General features: G+C 45.4%; 1 protein-coding gene across 1 annotated transcript in view; it reads right to left on the minus strand.

Moving 5' to 3' along the window:
- Positions 1–1,776: 1,776 nt before the first annotated feature.
- The window catches only part of LOC130114481 (ankyrin repeat domain-containing protein SOWAHC), a 62,141-nt gene continuing 45,836 nt past the window's right edge, over positions 1,777–18,081 (minus strand). Inside the window, exons 6-8 of the mRNA XM_056282361.1 lie at positions 14,149–14,221; positions 5,446–5,541; positions 1,777–3,203 (exon numbers count right to left, since the gene is read on the minus strand). Coding sequence (XP_056138336.1) covers positions 3,055–3,203; positions 5,446–5,541; positions 14,149–14,221 — 318 coding nt within the window. The 3' untranslated portion in view covers positions 1,777–3,054. The remainder of the gene's footprint in view (positions 3,204–5,445; positions 5,542–14,148; positions 14,222–18,081) is intronic.

An 18,081-nucleotide genomic window follows, 5' to 3' on the forward strand; every position in this document is an offset into this window, starting at 1 on the left:
TAAAATGTAGGCTAATATCATCATCATATGATATGTAATAATATGTCGATTATTGTTGGCTTTGTAAAAAGACTTTGCGTCATTCATACACAGTTAATCTGACTTGATTGATTATTGATCAGTTCTTTTCTCAGAAGGATGCAGTGCTAATATTTTTACAATAACATGGACGCTCTATCGCTTCCAACATGAATCTTGTGAACGCTGATGATGGGCCATGAGTTGCAGTTAACGGAGGGATAATGACAAGTAAACCTCATCGTCACAGCCCCGTAAAACGATGTAAAGAGCAGCAAACACCATGTCATTGCAGCTATTACATCATCGGTCCACTTTTAATTTGGAGTTTTGTAGCGCAAACACACTACTGATAAAGGCAGCTAAAAGACCTTCGTCATGGATTTAGCATACCTTGTAGTCTGCAAAATAAATAAATAAATAAAATGTGGCACAGGGTTCAAATTTGCCAGTGTGTGTTAGTTCTGCCGGGAGGCTGTGGATCATTCTCTATTAATTTTGTATTCAGGCATCCACGTTACATTGTGGATGTTCTCATTAACTCCCAACGTTGTGTATCCTCAATGGGATTTAGTCACACACGGGCTAAATCCAACTCTTCGAGCTGCCTTGCTGCTTTGCTAATTTCCACATTATCTCCAGCGAGCGTTTATTATCAGCACAGAGTGTGTCCTCCCACTGATCGTCCCATTCCCTGCTTATCATTTACACAAATGGTCCTGGTCTGGCTTATTAAGCCACATGATGAGCTCTATGCAGCCATCCAGCCAATGGCGAGGAAGTTAATGAAGACATTTATGAGCTTGTGAAAGAGAGCGAGAGGGTGAAACGTGTTTCGCTGTGTCAAACATTTACCACTAATTCCTGACAGAGGCGACCAGGAGACACTGTGGCCAAGGACTCAAGAAAAGAAAAAACCTTTCTTAATATGCTCCAAGCCTTTTCTCCACAGAGCAGAAAGTCTAGGGTCAGGATAAGCTAACTACATTTACCTGTAATAGAAAAAAATCTATAATTCTGGTTCAAACAAAATTTTCAATTACCAGCGTTTGTGTTAATCTGCTTAGAGTACCAGATGGGTGGAGGCCACCCCTTCAAGACAGTAGAGCCCACATCAAGACAACCGAGAAGCACACAACACTATAGTCCACTAGAAATGGATGATTGCATCCATTTATTATTATTATTATTATTATTATTATTATTATCCTTGCTTAGGCTGCATGTTGTCCCGGGTTCATGTCCCGGACAAGCTTGTGTGATAGATTTCTATTACACCGCCGTTCTAGTTCCTCAGGGCCTGACTGCATACAGGATAGCTAGATACTGTATATCCTACCAGAGGAGGGTGTAGCTTCTTATAACCCCATGGGAGAGTGTGAGCTAGGTGGGCTGCCCATGAGCAGCCCTGTTGTCAGTTGGTGGGGTTGCACCGGAGCTAGTCTCAACTCTGCCTTGGGAGTGCAGAAGGACAAGAAGGACAAGAGCTATAGGCTATGTGGAATACTTGTGATATTTTTGACCTGGGTCAACTATTGCAATTTTATGTATTTGGGTACGGCTGAATCACATTAATGCCACCCTGACAACCAACGCTACTGATTTTCCTGTGGTGTTTCAAACATAATGAATGGTATGAGATAAACTCCACCCATCTTGTACATCAACAGCAAACACTTGATGGTAAATGCTATTTGGTTAGAGCCTCCTTTTAACATATCAAATGACAAACAAAAGGCCAAAAACATCATGCACTTTTAATTAACACCCTTTATTTTCATATTAAGATTTTGTAAAGGCAACAAACAACCACAATTCTGCTGTATTAGAGATACATCTCATTATCATCAATAACAACAATAAACACTACATTTAGCGCTACAAATTAGAAGTCCATCTAGGTAGACTAGCTTTCCCTGAAGTATCATTGTCATTAAATTGCTATATTAAACACATTTGGATACAACCACTCGAGCAGCTTAGCCAAACACCCTGCAGTACAGTTTGCCCTCTTAAAGGCTGGGTAGGACAGATGAAGAACATCCCTTCTCTTGTTTTTTTTCCCTCCCACAGCACAACAATTTGAAAATAATTAAAATGGAGAGTTAACATTTCACATATAAGCAAACCACAAATAACATCCTTAATGTCCTCCAACAGAAATCATACTGGTTGTGTCTCCTCACCGTGTGTGGGGTGTTTGCCTCCTCCTGCATATCAGCTGTTGTTCTATTTTTGCATTCAAGAAGTTAACAGCTGTCAACAGAAAACATATTCCCATACAGAATCAGGTAATGGAGGCTAGCACCAATACATGGGCAATCTTTTTGTTAAAGGCAGACAAACAATAAACTACAACTCTGGAGTCTCACGTTATTTCTGTTTAATTTGTATGGCATTAAAGAAATGCCTAAGTACATTTATAATTAAGCATAAGGGTGCCTGTATACCTTATCCATCCTTCCATTATCCGAACCGCTTATCCTGCTCTCAGGGTTGCGGGGATGCTGGAGCCTATCCCAGCAGTCATTGGACGGCAGGCAGGGAGACACCCTGGACAGGCTGCCAGGCTATCACAGGGCCGACATACACACACACACACACACACACACACACACACACACACATTTATACCTAGGGACAATTTAGTGTGGCCGATTCACCTGACCGACATGTCTTTGGACTGTGGAAGGAAACCGGAGCCCCCGGAGGAAACCCTTGCAGACACGAGGAGAACATGCAAACTCCACACAGAGGACGACCCGGGACGACCCCCAAAGGTTGGACAACCCCGGGGCTCAAACCCAGGACCTTCTTGCTGTGAGGCGACTGCACTAACCACTGTGCCACCGTGCCGCCCTGTATACCTTATGTACTTGTGATTTAAACTGCAGTACCAGTGTCCGCCACCATGTTGAATTAGCTTCCTAGCCCCGCCTTTTCGTGTGTTAAACCTGGTTACTTAAGCGGTTCAGAGCTTTTAACATACATCTCTTTGGAGTTGGAGAAGCGGTGTCCAGTAGGAGCTTAAAAAAATCATATTTGGAGGTTAAACACATCATGATGAGGAGAGTGTGACATTGTCCCAAAATCCAGGTTGAGTTGGCCTTGGCTTCGGGAACGAGAGAGCAATAATGATGGCAGGGTATAACGTTGTGTCAGTCTTCCTCGAGACAGCCTCTCACCTGTCAAAAATGGTATCATTAACACTCAGTTGAAGGGTTTCTAGGCCAAGAAGCTTTTTACCCATTTTGAAGAAGAAAAAAAATTCCCTGAACTTCTCCAGTTGATATGCACAAAATATGACTTTATTGTAAATAACGGAAATACTTTGAGAGCAAAGGTCTTAAAATGGCTTTGTGCTTAGATAACAACTAGAGTTTTACTTTCATAGTAGCAATTATTTTCCAAATGTGAGCCTCACAATTTTCTTAAGCTACCAATATTTCAACTTGAAAAGATTTCCTTGATTTTCAGTGTGCTGACGGTCACATACTGAACTCTTACTTCTCTTAAAAACAATGTGAATTAGCTTCACCCAAGGAGATAATCTGATTCCATCAGAGAGAAACCTGTTAGAGGCCTGGACATGGTTTGTGACTATACCCTGAAGGAGACTGTCCATACAAACAACTAGAAGGGTCCCTGGGTCATAGCTGCCACTTGTAGCGAAATCAGGAACGTAAGGAGAGTTCAAGACCTTGATCTACCAACAAAGTAACCTCCCAAGAATCCTCTGGCCTATGCTAGTTTACAAGGCTACACTGTAAATCACCAAGGACCTCAGAAGGAAGCTCATCCAACCCCTCTGGAGGTGGCTGGGACTTCTCCGAAGCCTGTGCAGCATCACTTAGCATGAGCAGAAAAACAATCTGCAGGTTCCTATCAGCAGCCTTAACCAAAGAGGTCAACCATACAAGAGAGGTGTTGGTGTACAGGATGTCCATTGACCCCAAAGTCTTTCTGGCCAGCAATGAAGTGACAATGGGGGGGGGGGGTGTTTATCTGGCAGTTTAGCTCCTTGAGTCACCACTGTAGCATATTGCGCTGGTTGGACAAGTGACATCTTAACAACTGAAGCATGGCAGATTGACAAGGCCAAAGGCAAAGTTCGGCACTGACTTGTCAAGGAGGAGGTGGCACAAGCAGGAAGGTGAGGATGAAATAACAAGGTGATTAGCTAAAGTGGGAACCGGGCAATATTTCCACAAGAAATGTCTTGGTCCAACCTGTGGTGGTCCAAGCAATACTGCATCAGGTGCATGATACAGTCTATGATGTATTCCCCAGCATGTCCAACCTTTTTTGCTGAGGGAAGGCAGAAACACCTTCATGCCCTCTATGCTTCCAATGAAGTACACTTAAGCACATCCTCAGAAGCTGTTTCAAACCCTTGAAAAGGGTACATAGCCGATGCCTTAGTCCAGCAAAGACCACTGCATTCATCACACCAGAGGAGAAATCACAGTTTGAGTCAAGTGTCAGGTCTGCTGTTAAGAACAAAATCAACTGGTTAACTTGGACAAACAGCCCAAGTTCTGCCAACATCACTGCAACTTTGCTCAGGCCATACATCTTGCTGCTAACTAAAACATCAAGGCTCAAGCTGATGGTTCCCTGGGAGGAAGAAAAGGGCCAAATATGAGGGCTTAAGGAATGAGTGGCTTAGACCTACTGCATGCTGCGAACAATGTGACGGTCTGAATGTCGTCTAACAACAGAAAGGAGCTCTCTGACAGTCAAATTGAGTCAGAGTTTAGAGCCTGGCATTGTAGTAGTTCTTAACAGAACTACTTCCGTCACTTTGTTGACTGCTCATTGATCAACATGTACAACAATGAGGAAAAAGAGTGTATGTCTATATCCACATTAAGATAGACAAAGAAAATAAACATCTACTATACCCTCTCACTGGCATTCATTGGAAACACATAAGCAAGGTATAACCAAAGGCTTGGCTAAATCATCAGTGATAAATGTAAAGAAGCCAACTTCCTGTCACCACTGACCGGGATAAGCAGCTCTGCAGGGGCCACAATGCTGAATTGCCATTAGCCACTTAGCATAGTCCTTTTGCTCTGCTGTTTCAGCTTCCCGGCTTTATAACTCTCCGACATTTTGATATCACAGCACATTGTGTTTATTTTGGAAGTTCGTATTACAATGACGATAAAAATAGGGTACACTGTGGTGCCAAACAGGCCAGTACACAATAGACTAGATGGCATCATATAGTACCTGGCTGCAGCTGTGTTTGTGTAAAAGTAAACAGAACCTCTCTTCTTTTGGCAAACAAACCTACATTTTAGAAATGCTAGACATGCAACCTCAGACACTTGAAAATCTCCCACTCAAACATCACAGCCACAAAAGACACACACACAAAAAAAAAGCTCAACAACTGAACTTGGCCACAGAATCCCTTACCTGACTGAGAGCCACACTTGTTGAATACATCCATACTTCCATTCCAGTAGTGGACGGCCGTTTTCCCATGGTAATCTCTGATGTTGGTTTTAGCATCTGATAACAACAACAAGGACATATTAAATGGCAGACCTGCAAAAAGATGCCCGAAGCTGAAACTCAGCCTCCTAATCCCGAGCTCCGCCTTTGTTTTTGTCTGAGCTGTTCTTCATTTGTCATAGACTACGTTGAGTTAGACTCTGAGTATTGTGCAGATTTTGCGGCTCTCACATGCTTGGTTCAATATTTGTAATTTGAGATGATAAACCACAATTTGAGTAAGAACGGGTTATGAGCATTTCCATCATTTGGTTTTTCCACTTCATTTTCACTTTCAGATTCTTTCTAGTCTCACTGTGTGCTATTTAGGACATGCCCGACATTGTGCAAACATGCATGCATATCAAACACAGCATACTTGAGTCACACACAACCCCCCCCCCCAGCGCACACACACACACACAAATAATCCAGTGAGGCCGAGTATTAGCACATTGCTGATGCCATCACCCATATAAGGTTAAAACATGTCAGCTGAGTGAATGCTTGTGGCAGCACGGCAGCAGTCAAGGCCAGACAAGTGACCACTTCTACCATTGACTGAATGAGGGGAAAAAAAAGAAAACCTGTTCCTTACCTAAGGGGGGTCATTAAAAATAATATCCTCGCACTGTGATGGTCTACACTAAGTGCCATGAAGACCAGCTGCAGCTAGGCCTTTCTCCCTCATGGTCGCCACAGATGCTGGATTTTACGCTAGTGGACCACCACTCCATTAACTGGGGGTCTTCACCGGTACCGGAGTGGCTAATTAGCAAAGTTTGGAAGGGACGGGGCTTAATTTCCTCTCTCCAATCCGCTCTTACCCCTCCATTCCCCCCCTCCACAAACAAGAGGCTCAGTACGAGGCTGAGGAGGCCCCAGGAGGCTCCTGGAGAGAGGCGGCGGGTAATTATTTGAGATAACATGGGGTGGAAAAGGAGGGGGGAGGGAATTGTGCTTTTGAGAGGGGAGTGTGAAGAAGGATGGAGCGAGAGCAAGCAAGCGAGTGAGAGAGAGAGCGAGAGAGAGACTTGGAAAGGTCAACAGCTCCTACTCTTGCTGAGGGGAGGCAGCAGCCTGTACTGCCTCTCCAGAATGAATGACACTGCATCCAGTGTTTGCTGAAAACATGTCATTTGGTATTCAGGCTCTCAGCAGACGGTTCACATCTGCCAGTCTGCCAGTCCAATCTGAATGAAAAGGAGCGTGCCTTGTCTGGTTTGATTGCCATTTTCGCCTGCTTGATGACAAATCAGGGTTAACCCCTTCAGGCCACTGACAAAGAAGAAACCAAAAACCTTTAACTGTGAAGTGTAGACACGTTACCCCCTTTTCTGGCTTGTTATTTTTAGGCTGAGCAAGGACATGGGTATCTCGAGTGAATTTGAGTTTGAACAAATCAGTGCATCGAAAATATACTTTAGAGCCTCAAATAGCTTTTCTCATTAAAGGCCGTTCTCCTACCACCGGCAGATTACTTTGCAAAGCTGTGGTAAATTCAAGCAGAATTACCCAAACGCACCATCTGAGGGGAATGGGGTTTAAACCAACTCATCACACTGCAGTAAAAAGCAAGGACAGTCCTCAGAGAGAACTACTTTCTTCACTCCAACATAATGTGGCTAATGGTTACAGCGTCCAGCCAGCTCCGGTGATTATTGTCAGTTTACTGCCCACTGACACCGTGTTAAAAGTTGTTAAAAAAAAAAAACCTCCCACTGAGGACACCAAAGATATCCCCACTGCGGCGGTGCAGAAGGGCTCCCATCAGTGAAACAAACTGTGGTGTAACAGTATTCTCACTCGGGGTCAGATTCAGAGGAAGGAGAACCACGTTACTGACCAATTTACTCATGGTAGTCATACACACGCTAAGTATTGTTGTCTGTTCCACAAATCTCCAACTGGTTTATCTTGCAAAGCCTATGAAAAAAAAAAAAAACACAAAAAGCCATGCACATACATTATTCCAAAGAGGTGAGAATGAAGAGTTGCCTGAAATACAGCACTCCTGGAGCAGTTTTGGTGTCTGTTGCCTAACTCAACGGCACTCCAACTGGAAGGGCTAAGACTCCCACTGGAGAGTTTTGGTTCAGTTTTATTTATTGGCACTGATGGTGTACCCCGTAGTTGAACACAGCATCATACAGATCGCAGGCACAGTAGTAATGAAAGGTTGCACTGAGAAGCAGTTTTCTTAGCACCGTTTACTCCGACTGGAAATCATACGTGGGCTGTGCTGCTGAGAGCGCTGAATCCAGACCACTAGAGCACCAGAAACCAAGCAACAACACAGGAGTGTGGCAGTCCAGTCCGTTCTCGTTAAAGACGCAACTGGCGGGGTGTCCTGGTGGCTTGGTGGTCTATTCCGTTGCCTACCAACATGGGGATCGCCAGTGCGAATCCCCTTGTTACCTCCAGCTTGGTCGGGTGTCGCTACAGACGCAATTGGCCATGTCTGTCAAGTCAAGTCAGTTTTATTTGTACAGCCCAATATCACAAATTACAAATTTGCCTCAACTGGCTTTACAGCAACACAACATCCTGTTCTTAGACCCTCACATCGGATAAGGAACAACTCCCTAAAAACAAAAAACTTTAACAGGGAGAAAAAATAGGAAGAAACCTCAGGGAAGCTGGATGTGGGTATCAGGAATCAGGAACAATTCATTGTAATTTCTTTCTTATACTTACATACACAAAATAAATTAAATTTATTTTCTCCCAGCCCACAGCAGCGCAACACAAAAGACAACAACACACATCCAAAAGTTCCCAAAAATGACACCACCAAAAACAGAGAGAACAAAGCAAAAAAACATAAACACTTAACAACACAGTACACTCAGTGCAACCCAGTCCAAAAATCCCACTGTCCAGGAGAACGAACGCCAGCCAGGATGACTGTTGGAACTGCCGGACTGCATGGGCTAGCAGTTAGCTTAGCCTGCCACACTTCCGCGTCCTGTCAGACCGCCCCATTCCCTCTTCGGGTGCAGCTCCGGGTAGGGCCGTGGTCCTTGGGCCCTCCGGACGCAACAGACCAAGCTCCCTCAGCCGATCCAATGCATGCTCTCCCAGCCAGACAACTTCGACACACCTCCCCGCACTCCACACGACAATACAGACAAAAACACTGCACAGTCGATGCTAGGCGAGGCCGCCGCCAGACCGCCTCAGTGTTTTCTCTTGGCTCAGCTCCGGGCAGCGCTGTGGTCCTTGGGCCCAGCAGACCAAGCTCTCTCAGCCGATCCAACACCAGCTCTCCCAGCCATTCAACGAAAAAAAAAATTAGACGATCAAAATAAAAACTTCACACAATGGCAAACGCAGATGTAGACATGGACACTGTATAGTCGGTACTGGGTGAGGCAACTGCGAACATGAGTTAGCGCCGCAATCTTCCCACTATGTCCTGGGCGCTGCATTAGCGCCTCCTCTGGTTGGTCAGGGCGCATGTACGGGGGTGGGGATGGGACTGGGAAAATAGCGTAATCCTCCCACGTGCTATGTCCCCGTGGCAAAACTCCTCACCAACAGGTGAAAAGAAGCAGCTAGTGACGCCACATGTATCGGAGGAGGCATGTGGTTGTCTGCAGCCCTCTCCAGATCGGCAGAGGGGGTGGAGCAGAGATCGGGATAGCTCAGAAGAGTAAGGTAGTTGGCCGGATACAATCCACTCTGTGCATAACTGTAGTCCACTGACTTCCGGTTTCTACTGCAGTGGTCATACCAGTTTCCTCTTTGTTGGCATGTGCTATTGACAATGGCATATTTTTCACGATGCCTGCAAGATTTAGTATGGATAAATGTCAATGACATTTATTAACTGTAACTTGATATTGTACATATCAAGTGACGTGGAAGTAACTTGATATGTACAACTTTCCACCTGTTTGCTGGTAGGTGCAGGTGACAGTTTGTCGACAGTTCTGTGTATGTCGATGACATTTATCCGTGGTAAATCTTGCAGGCATTGCGAAATATGCCATTGTCAATAGCACACGCCAACAAAACAGGAAACTGGTATGACCACTAAAGTAGAAACCAGAAGTCAGTGGGCTACAGTTATGCACAGAGTGGATTGGGAGAAAAGGGGGGGGGGATAAAAACAAAAAAACAAAACAAAAAAAAGACACAGCTGGACTGGCCTTATAGGTGTACCAAAGTGGCTGGTACCGCATGTTAAATATAGCTGTGGCGTTGCAAGCTTGAATCCAATTATTATTTTTTTTTTTAGCTGTGTTGCTCCCATAAACAACCCAAATGACCCACCAATCATACCCCCCATCCCTCATAGCTCTTCAGCACTACTATGAACATTACTGGATGCTTACATTTATTTCACTGTTGGTTTCCAACACCTATTTCCAATGCTACTCAGTCAACTATTTGTATTGAAGTCACATTGGCTGAATAGTTAGTAGAGTTATACGCTGTATAGTCAAATGTAAGCGCTCCGCTTCCTGTTCCCATTTGGCCCAATCACCTTGCTATCAAACCCACTTCCTCACATCAGTATTCCTCAGATCTCTAGATAAACCTGTTATTGCTTCTCACCAGGGAAATCTGAGATTAGTGTATATCTGAGACCTTCCAGATTTGAGGGTTTTTTTCCCCCCTTTTGAATCTGAGTATTACTAAATGTTCTTTTTGCACGTTCTTCTCTAAGTTTCTGCAGCACATCCCCTGCCTATGCAACTCAGCTAGTTAGTCTGCTTTATATGTCATGCGACAGCTATCTTGTGTTTCACGTGAGCAGCCAACCAAGTCATATTCCTTGTCGGCTCTGTGTGAACTTGCTTGGCAAATTAAACAGATTCCAGAGCTGATTCCCACTCACACACGATTCAAAAGCCAAGCCAGGAACAGAAAGCAGCAGGGGGGGCAAACAAATGTTAGAGACACAAGCTTTGCACCACAGGGTTTTCAGTTTGATTCAAGGACCGACTGGAAAAATAAATCCATCTGGAAAATGAATGACACGCGCTGTCCCATCCCTAAACAACTGATGCCGATGCGCCCTTGAGCAAGGCCCAGAATCCTCCACTGGTGCTGCTCAGCAGCTCGGTGATACAACCAAGAGCTCTTGTGTTGACTTTGCAGGGATTTTACAATTTATTTGGAGAGTTTTGTTTGGGAGAGAGCTAAAAAAAAAAAAAAAAAAAGAAAAGAAAAAAAAATCAACAAGAAGCTCTTTACTGACAGGAAAAAAGTCAATAAGAAAGACTGAGACAAATTCCAGTAACTTTTTAAAGTTTTTACAACAAAATACAAAGACTGAATTCTGTTCTTTCCAGAAACGGGTGCTCGGGTTTAAGCTTGCTTGACAGCCACATACATTTTGCACATACTAGGAATGTGACTTGGTGAGGCTGTCAACACAAAGAACACAAATGACATAAACAAAGCACTGCAAAATAAAAAAAAGAGTATCGAACAATGTCTATAAGGGACTCCATGCCTTCCTAAGAATAACAACATATATAAATGTTTCAGTTGGCCAGTAAGTGAGCAATAAATAATGATAGGTATTTTTCTGTATAGAGTACAAAATATACACACGCCTCCAGCCGAAACGAGTAAGAACACAGGTTAATGTGAGGCTGCACCAAGAACACAGGTTAATGTGAGGCTGCACCCTAGATGACGACACTATTTGGTGCTCTATAGTGTCCTGTGGCAAGATTTTCTATTGTTCAGTGGCACAGCGTAGCTGAGACGGCCGCAGAAGAATCCTGTTGCTTTTTGCCGGAACCGCTGCCGAGTTTACTGAGCGAAGCCGCCATGGTTTATCCTTTCTGGGTACTGACAGCTGGGTAGACTGTGTCTGGGGATTTGAATTCAGAGTTACCTTCTCCTAGCATTTGCCTAAAGAGGCATCAACCCGCAAGGCAGCAGGTGGATTTGAAATCAGAGTTCCCTTCTCCTATCCCAATGTGTTGGCTAGACTGGGCACCATGGGAAGTACCATACAGGCATGCAGGAAGACCAGGTCTATCAGTAGAGTCGTCGTCCTTAGCCAAAGGGCCCTTGCTGAGGTAAGGTGCTACCCCTCTACAGCCTGCAGTTGCAGTTTAGCGTCTTACCCAAGACAAAAGCAAGAGTAAAAAAGCAAGAACTAATGATTGAAAATAGGTAAATCTACATAAAGTGGGTCTTTGCTGCGCAGTATTTACATATTTCATATTTATTTTCTATGGAAATGGCTAGTTGTGTTCCGATGTTTACCAACGCCCGTCGCTAACAGAGCCATAGATATGAGTGGCTCTTTTGTGTACCGATGTTTGGCGGCGCCCATCATTATTGGAGCTATTGATATGCGTGCCCTTTGTTGCCCTTTGTTGCAAAGACCTGCATTCATGCAGATCTTAGTAGCTTGTGCATCTGATTTGAAGAGAGAGATGTGGTGTTTTGGACAGACAGCTGTTTGCGAGATATACAGCAATGAGGTATCATATCTCTAATAATTCCTGCTACAAGTACCCTATCTGTGTGCCGTAAGTGGTTTTGTCAGATTTCATGGTGAAGCTGACCTGGAGACATTTGAAATCCCCACGTGGCAACATCTAATCTTCTCTCTGGTCGTCTCATTTGCCTGTGTCGTTTCATGTAGAGGTATCAACATTATACTGACATTACCAAACAGGGAAAACTCTTCGTATCATATTTAAACAGTAGAAAAGCCTCAGAAAATGGTACGAGGGCCAGAGACAGAGTTGCGTCCCCAGACCTATTCCATTCCATTATCCAAACCCCTTCTCCTCCCCAGGGTCGCGGGGATGCTGGAGCCTATCCCAGCAGTCATTGGGCAGCAAGCAGGGAGACACCCTGGACAGGCACGGGGATGCTGGAGCCTATCCCAGCAGTCACTGGGCAGCAGGCAGGGAGACACCCTGGACAGGTCGCCAGGCCATCACATGGCGTCCCCAGACCCATCATCACATATGATAGAGAAGGTCTTGGTCAGTAAGAGCCACAGAGAAAAGCCTAACTCCCTTCTGAATGAGATGCAAAGCATTAAAAACTGGAGTGGCTAAAGTTTTGATGGACACACAGTGGCAGAAGGAAGACTTGATTGACAGGCCAAAACAACCCCCCCTCTCCCCATTGGTGCTTCATTGACTCAAGAGGCACAAAAAGACTTTTTTTTTTGTAAATTTGGCATGCCACGGCCTTGCCCTCTTCGTTGACCATATGGAAACACCACTTTTGTGTCCTGAGAGTGCCTAGAGACAGTGACCCTGAAGACCATATGTGTCAACAGTGAATTGTCCACGTTGAATCCTAGCATATGGCTGTCTGCACTCAGTGTGCGGGGGGGGGGGGTTGGTATATCAAACCAAAGTCTAGAGACCCAACAGCTCTCCGCAGGGATCATCAAGATTTGATGGTGAACTGCCCCATTGACTTAAAGCTTGGGTGTGCCTCATTAGCAACAATGCTCACTCTCTCACACGCCTCTCCTCTTCCTGGGCTGATGTGGGCGGGCGAGGATGGAGGACGGGGAGGGGGGGAGGGGGAGGGTTGCAGGGGGGTGTTTGCACCGCGATCATCTTTTGTCAGTAGGCTTGGCGAGCACTGAACTTGTCAATCTGCGCATTTGGGTGTGCTGTCTTTTGTCTGGCGGAAGCGATTTGCATCACTGCTTTCATTGGCATTTCTCATGGTCTCTAAGGCATGGCTCACAGGACTCCTGGTTTTAGTCTGAATTTGTGAATGTGAATTCTAAACCCCCTGCTTTCAGAAAAGGCCATGCAAGAAGCCTAAAATACAAGCACCCTGAAACAAATGCTTTGGGTAGATTTCATCAGCAAACCTTTCAAGCCAGTTTTAACAATTCACATACAAGTTCTTACATTTATGTTGTGCGATTTGCAAAATTAGAGAAACAATTATAAGCATCTGTTGCATCTATAACGCCCATACTTTCCTATAATGTGTATTACAATGACTAACAGCTATGGCTGAAGACTGTGAAATAGCACTGAAGTCTCATTATGCATCTCTATAAAACTTCAGCAAAACAAGTTGGCTATGATGCATTATGACATTTGACAGCTAAACAGGCTAATGATGACATATGTATAATGCATAAATCCGTTTTAAATTGACTTAATGTATCATAAAGGTGGTTATGAGGTGTTGTGAGGGCGTATACATGGTTATAATGAATCTTACAATGACTTATAGCAACACTTATAGGGCGTTATAGATGCTTATAGGGCATTATAGATGCAAGCTTCATAGAAAGTGTTACCACAATTTTTTATATTTTGTTTAAACACAAGGCTTGACAAGCTTTGGTAGCAGTCTGTCTTATCAACTGTTGGTACAGTTGAATTTTGTTCAATATTGATCATTACACAAGATTAATCAGTGCAACAACAGCGCTGTTGTGTTTGCTCACTCGCATGACATACACACGTGCACACACAGGCATGCACACATGCAGTACCTGCAGAAGCTCTTGCTCCAGAACTCAGCATGTCATGTTATTTGTGTTGTGTGTATCTGTAGTCAAACGATATTTTGCCTTTCTCTTGAACACTTCGCAATGGACCTCATGAGCTTTGTGACTTGACCTTAGTCAGGATAAAAGGTGGAAGGAGTTCGACTTACGGTAAGTGTTGAGCAAAGCCTGGACGACGTGGAGATGCCCTTGGATGGAGGCGAGATGGAGAGCTGTGTAACCCTGTAGAAAACACACTCCATCACAAAAACTGCAACAGGTATGAAGGCAAACGCTGCACAGTACATTAAAACGGACTTGCACTCCACCCATAGTGAACATATCATTCATATCCTACAAATTAATCGTTTTAGACTTTGGATTTTTTTTCCAAGTGGGACAGCACTATTTTGCGTTGCATCTCTATTTCCGTCAGCAGAGCTCCTTTAGATAACGCAAGCCTGTTCAGATGTTCCTTTAAACCTGCACGCGTGACTGACAGAACAATCCTGGTTTCTCTTTTGGCTCCCCTCTGTGACTAAACACATCCGTATCCCCGCGTCTGTCAAGCTGTCCAGTCAGATACCCCGCACCCAGTTTGAAAGAAACGGAAGTTTCTGCTTCTCGACAACATCTGGCGCCTGCAGCTGGAGAACGCCACACCTATCATTTGTACACATTAACACCGCAGCCTCCCAGCGGATGGGCCGCCGCTCACTTTGAGCCGCTTTCATGGAACAACCGCGGATGGTGCTGGCGATGCTCGGTCTGTCAAGGTGGGAGTTAAATGACAGTTAGGGAAACATGGGAGATGTTTTTTTCTTTCTTTCTCGTGTCCATGTTCATTAAGGCAACGCGTCTGCGGTTTAGCGGAGCTTTCCGCCGCCGTGCTACAGTCTCATCACAACATCGACTTCTAATGGGCCCCGCCGGCTGTTTGATCTGAAGTACAGTAAGAAGCTATCAAACGCACGCTCAGACGCCACACTGTCACGTTCCTCTGCGCTCGAACCTTCTTTACTTCGCCAGGCGGAAGAAGCCGTGCACACATCCGCTACATCGCCACGTGTCATATCTCAAAATTATATGACGACATCTGAAGGGTCGTATGCATAGCTGTGATTCAAGTGACAAGTGAGCTGCTTAGTGGTGCCCCCCCACCCCCACCCCCACCTCCCATCACCACGGTAAATTAAGGATTGTGTTGTTTGGCCATAGGGAGATGCTTTGCAATGAAATTTCAACAACAATGTCAACAGAGTAAGCTTAACTCCTACATATTGGAATCTGCTTCTTCTTTTTGTGGATGTTTGTAATGAAAAGCGAGGACGCACAGGTCGATGTGCAGAACGCCTCCTTCACAAATAAATGAACCCCCCCCCTCCCCTCTCCAGGTAACGCAGAGACACCCCTTTACACATAAACTGTGTATTTGACATTTGTCGAAAGGTTGAGGCGCTTTTATGTGTTCAAATGCACTTTGAGTTTCATATCGGAGGTAAAGGCCACTTCACCAGGAGGTCTTGAGAGCAAAGTACGATCAAGGCATCGGCTGCGATTCAAGCTCTACCCAAGATGTTGTGGCGCTCGGCGCGCACAAAAGCACAGGGCTGAGTGACAGCGACAGCTTTCCTGGCACCAAACAGCACGCTACGTCAGCCAACATGGAGCGCGCTGTCTGCCGCACGAACGGCTGCACCCACAGAGAGCCGGGTATCATCTGTGTATCACGACACCTGCTGGATCCATGTCGGCATTTTTCTGTTGCCTCACTGCGAAACGACTGATGCATTTTGACTCCGTACAACATCTTTTAACTGTCCCCCCCCTTTTTTTTTCTCCCCAATTGTACTTGCCAATTACCCCATTCTTCCGAGCCGTCCCGGTCGCTGCTCCACCTCCTCTGCCGATCCGGGGAGGGCTGCAGACTACCACATGCTTCCTCCGATACATGTGGAGTCGACAGCCGCTTCTTTTCACCTGACAGTGAGGAGTTTCGCCAGGGGGACGTAGCGCGTGGGAGGATCACGCTATTCCCCCCAGTTCACCCCCCCGAACAGGTGTCCCGACCGACCAGAGGAGGCGCTAGTGCAGCGACCAGGACACATACCCACATCTGTCTGTGAATGTTCTCATTCATCCAGGTCATAGTCACCCAAAGGAATTGAATCAAGTGCAACTGGACTTGGTTATATATCCGTGAATACCCACATCCGGCCTCCCACCTGCAGACACGGCCAATTGTGTCTGTAGGGACGCCCGACCAAGCCGGAGGTAACACGAAGATTCGAACCAGCGATCCCTGTGTTGGTAGGCAACAGAACAGACCGCCAAGTCACCCAGACGCCCTAACATCTTTTAACTGTTAGAAGCCACAGAGAATTGTCTGGCAAGTGAAGGTATGTGTTAGAACATACCAACTAGCTTCTAATATATTCAAGAGAAAGTATCTACTGTCTTAACATCCTGCATGAAAGTTTGGAAAAAAAGAGTAAAATATGGGAGGGATGACCTACAATGGCATCCCACCCTACATAGTACTAATGCAGAATAGATCCTGGGTCATTGCATGATGTGGGCCTTTCTACAATGGCTACAACAAAGCAGTAAGGTCTGCACACTGAGATGCGCCCAAAAACTAATTTATTCGGCAACGTTTCGATCGACCTTCCTTCTTCTTCTTCTTCAGCTTCCTTGATTGCCGAATAAATTCGTTTTTGGGAGCTTTTCAGTGTGCAGACCGTACTTCATTGTTATAGTTTTGCAATTTTTGCCTTGCGTCTTAATAATATTATCTGGATGTGTGCGTACTTGGTTCCCCTTCTACAATGGCTACCACTATACACAGTACCGATAAAGCATAAATCCACCAGGTCGACTCTTCTTCCATTCCCTGAGTGATAATGAGCATGGATAATGAAAAAAAATTATTGATACCCACAGGGAATATATCAAGCTTTCTTTTTACCCCCCCCCCCCGGTGCTAAAGGGCAATTTGGCAGGGCTGATGCTTGCCAATACTGGAACTTTTGGTGTCGTCGTGTAGAGTGCGGGGAGCTGTGTCGAAGGTGTCTGGCTGGGAGAGCTGGCGTTGGATCGGCCGGGGGAGCTTGGTCTGCTGCGTCCGGTGGGCCCAGGGACCACGACCCTGCCTGGAGCTGCGCCCGAGGAGGAAACACCGAGGGCGGTCTGACAGGATGTGGAAGCGGGGCAGGCTAAGCTAACTGCTAGCCCACGCAGACCGGCAGTTCCAACAGTCATCCTGGCATTCGACAGTACAAGTATGTTTTGGGTTTTTTTGATAGGTTGGATATATGTGTTTTTGTAGTTTTTTGTAGTTTGGATATAAGTGTTCTTGTAGTTTGGATGTGTTTTTGTCTTTGTGTTGCACTGCTGTGGGTTGGGGGAAACGACAAATAAATGTTCCTGATCCTGATTAAACCTGGGTCTTTCCGTTACGAGACGGTCTCCCTACTCCCTCCATCATTGCAAGGCCACACAAAAGGACCTTGATACAATCTGCAAACAACTTACTGACAATTGAACTCTCTGTTTTGATTTTTGAATCCAGTAAATTAAAGTAACCCCTACCGGGGCGGGCAGTTGTGATTTGGCTCAAAGCCCTTCCCCGGGATTCTGCGAGAACATCCTCGTCCTCCCTGACATGTGAGGCAGATGTGGAACATCTACCTAACGCGTGACGACAACCGCCTTTTTAACCATTTTCAGTACGCATATATAACTCGTATATGTTGTAGAGGTACATTGGAATATGACTTACCCCCTTTAGCGGGAGCCGCGTTGTCAGCCGGCGAGCAGGCATGGGAGAGGTCAGACAAATACAGTGCAGATCAGAGACAGAGGCAGCAAACTCATTTCACACCACCACCGCAGGTAATTTGACTGAAGCAAATATTTGTCAGTGCTGTATTTGTGTGAGTAGTGTGTCATCTAAGGGGAGTTTGTGGGGCCAGCTAGTCTTCTGCACGGGATTTCTAGTGCTACAAGGGTTTGGAGACCACTTACGTGCTGTTTTTGGTGACGGATGATCAGTGAGAAGGTTGAGGAAAATCAGAGAAAAACAAGATGGAGATTGATCAGAA

The sequence above is a fragment of the Lampris incognitus genome, chromosome 6 (genome assembly GCF_029633865.1).
Source record: "Lampris incognitus isolate fLamInc1 chromosome 6, fLamInc1.hap2, whole genome shotgun sequence".
Lineage (NCBI taxonomy): Eukaryota > Metazoa > Chordata > Actinopteri > Lampriformes > Lampridae > Lampris > Lampris incognitus.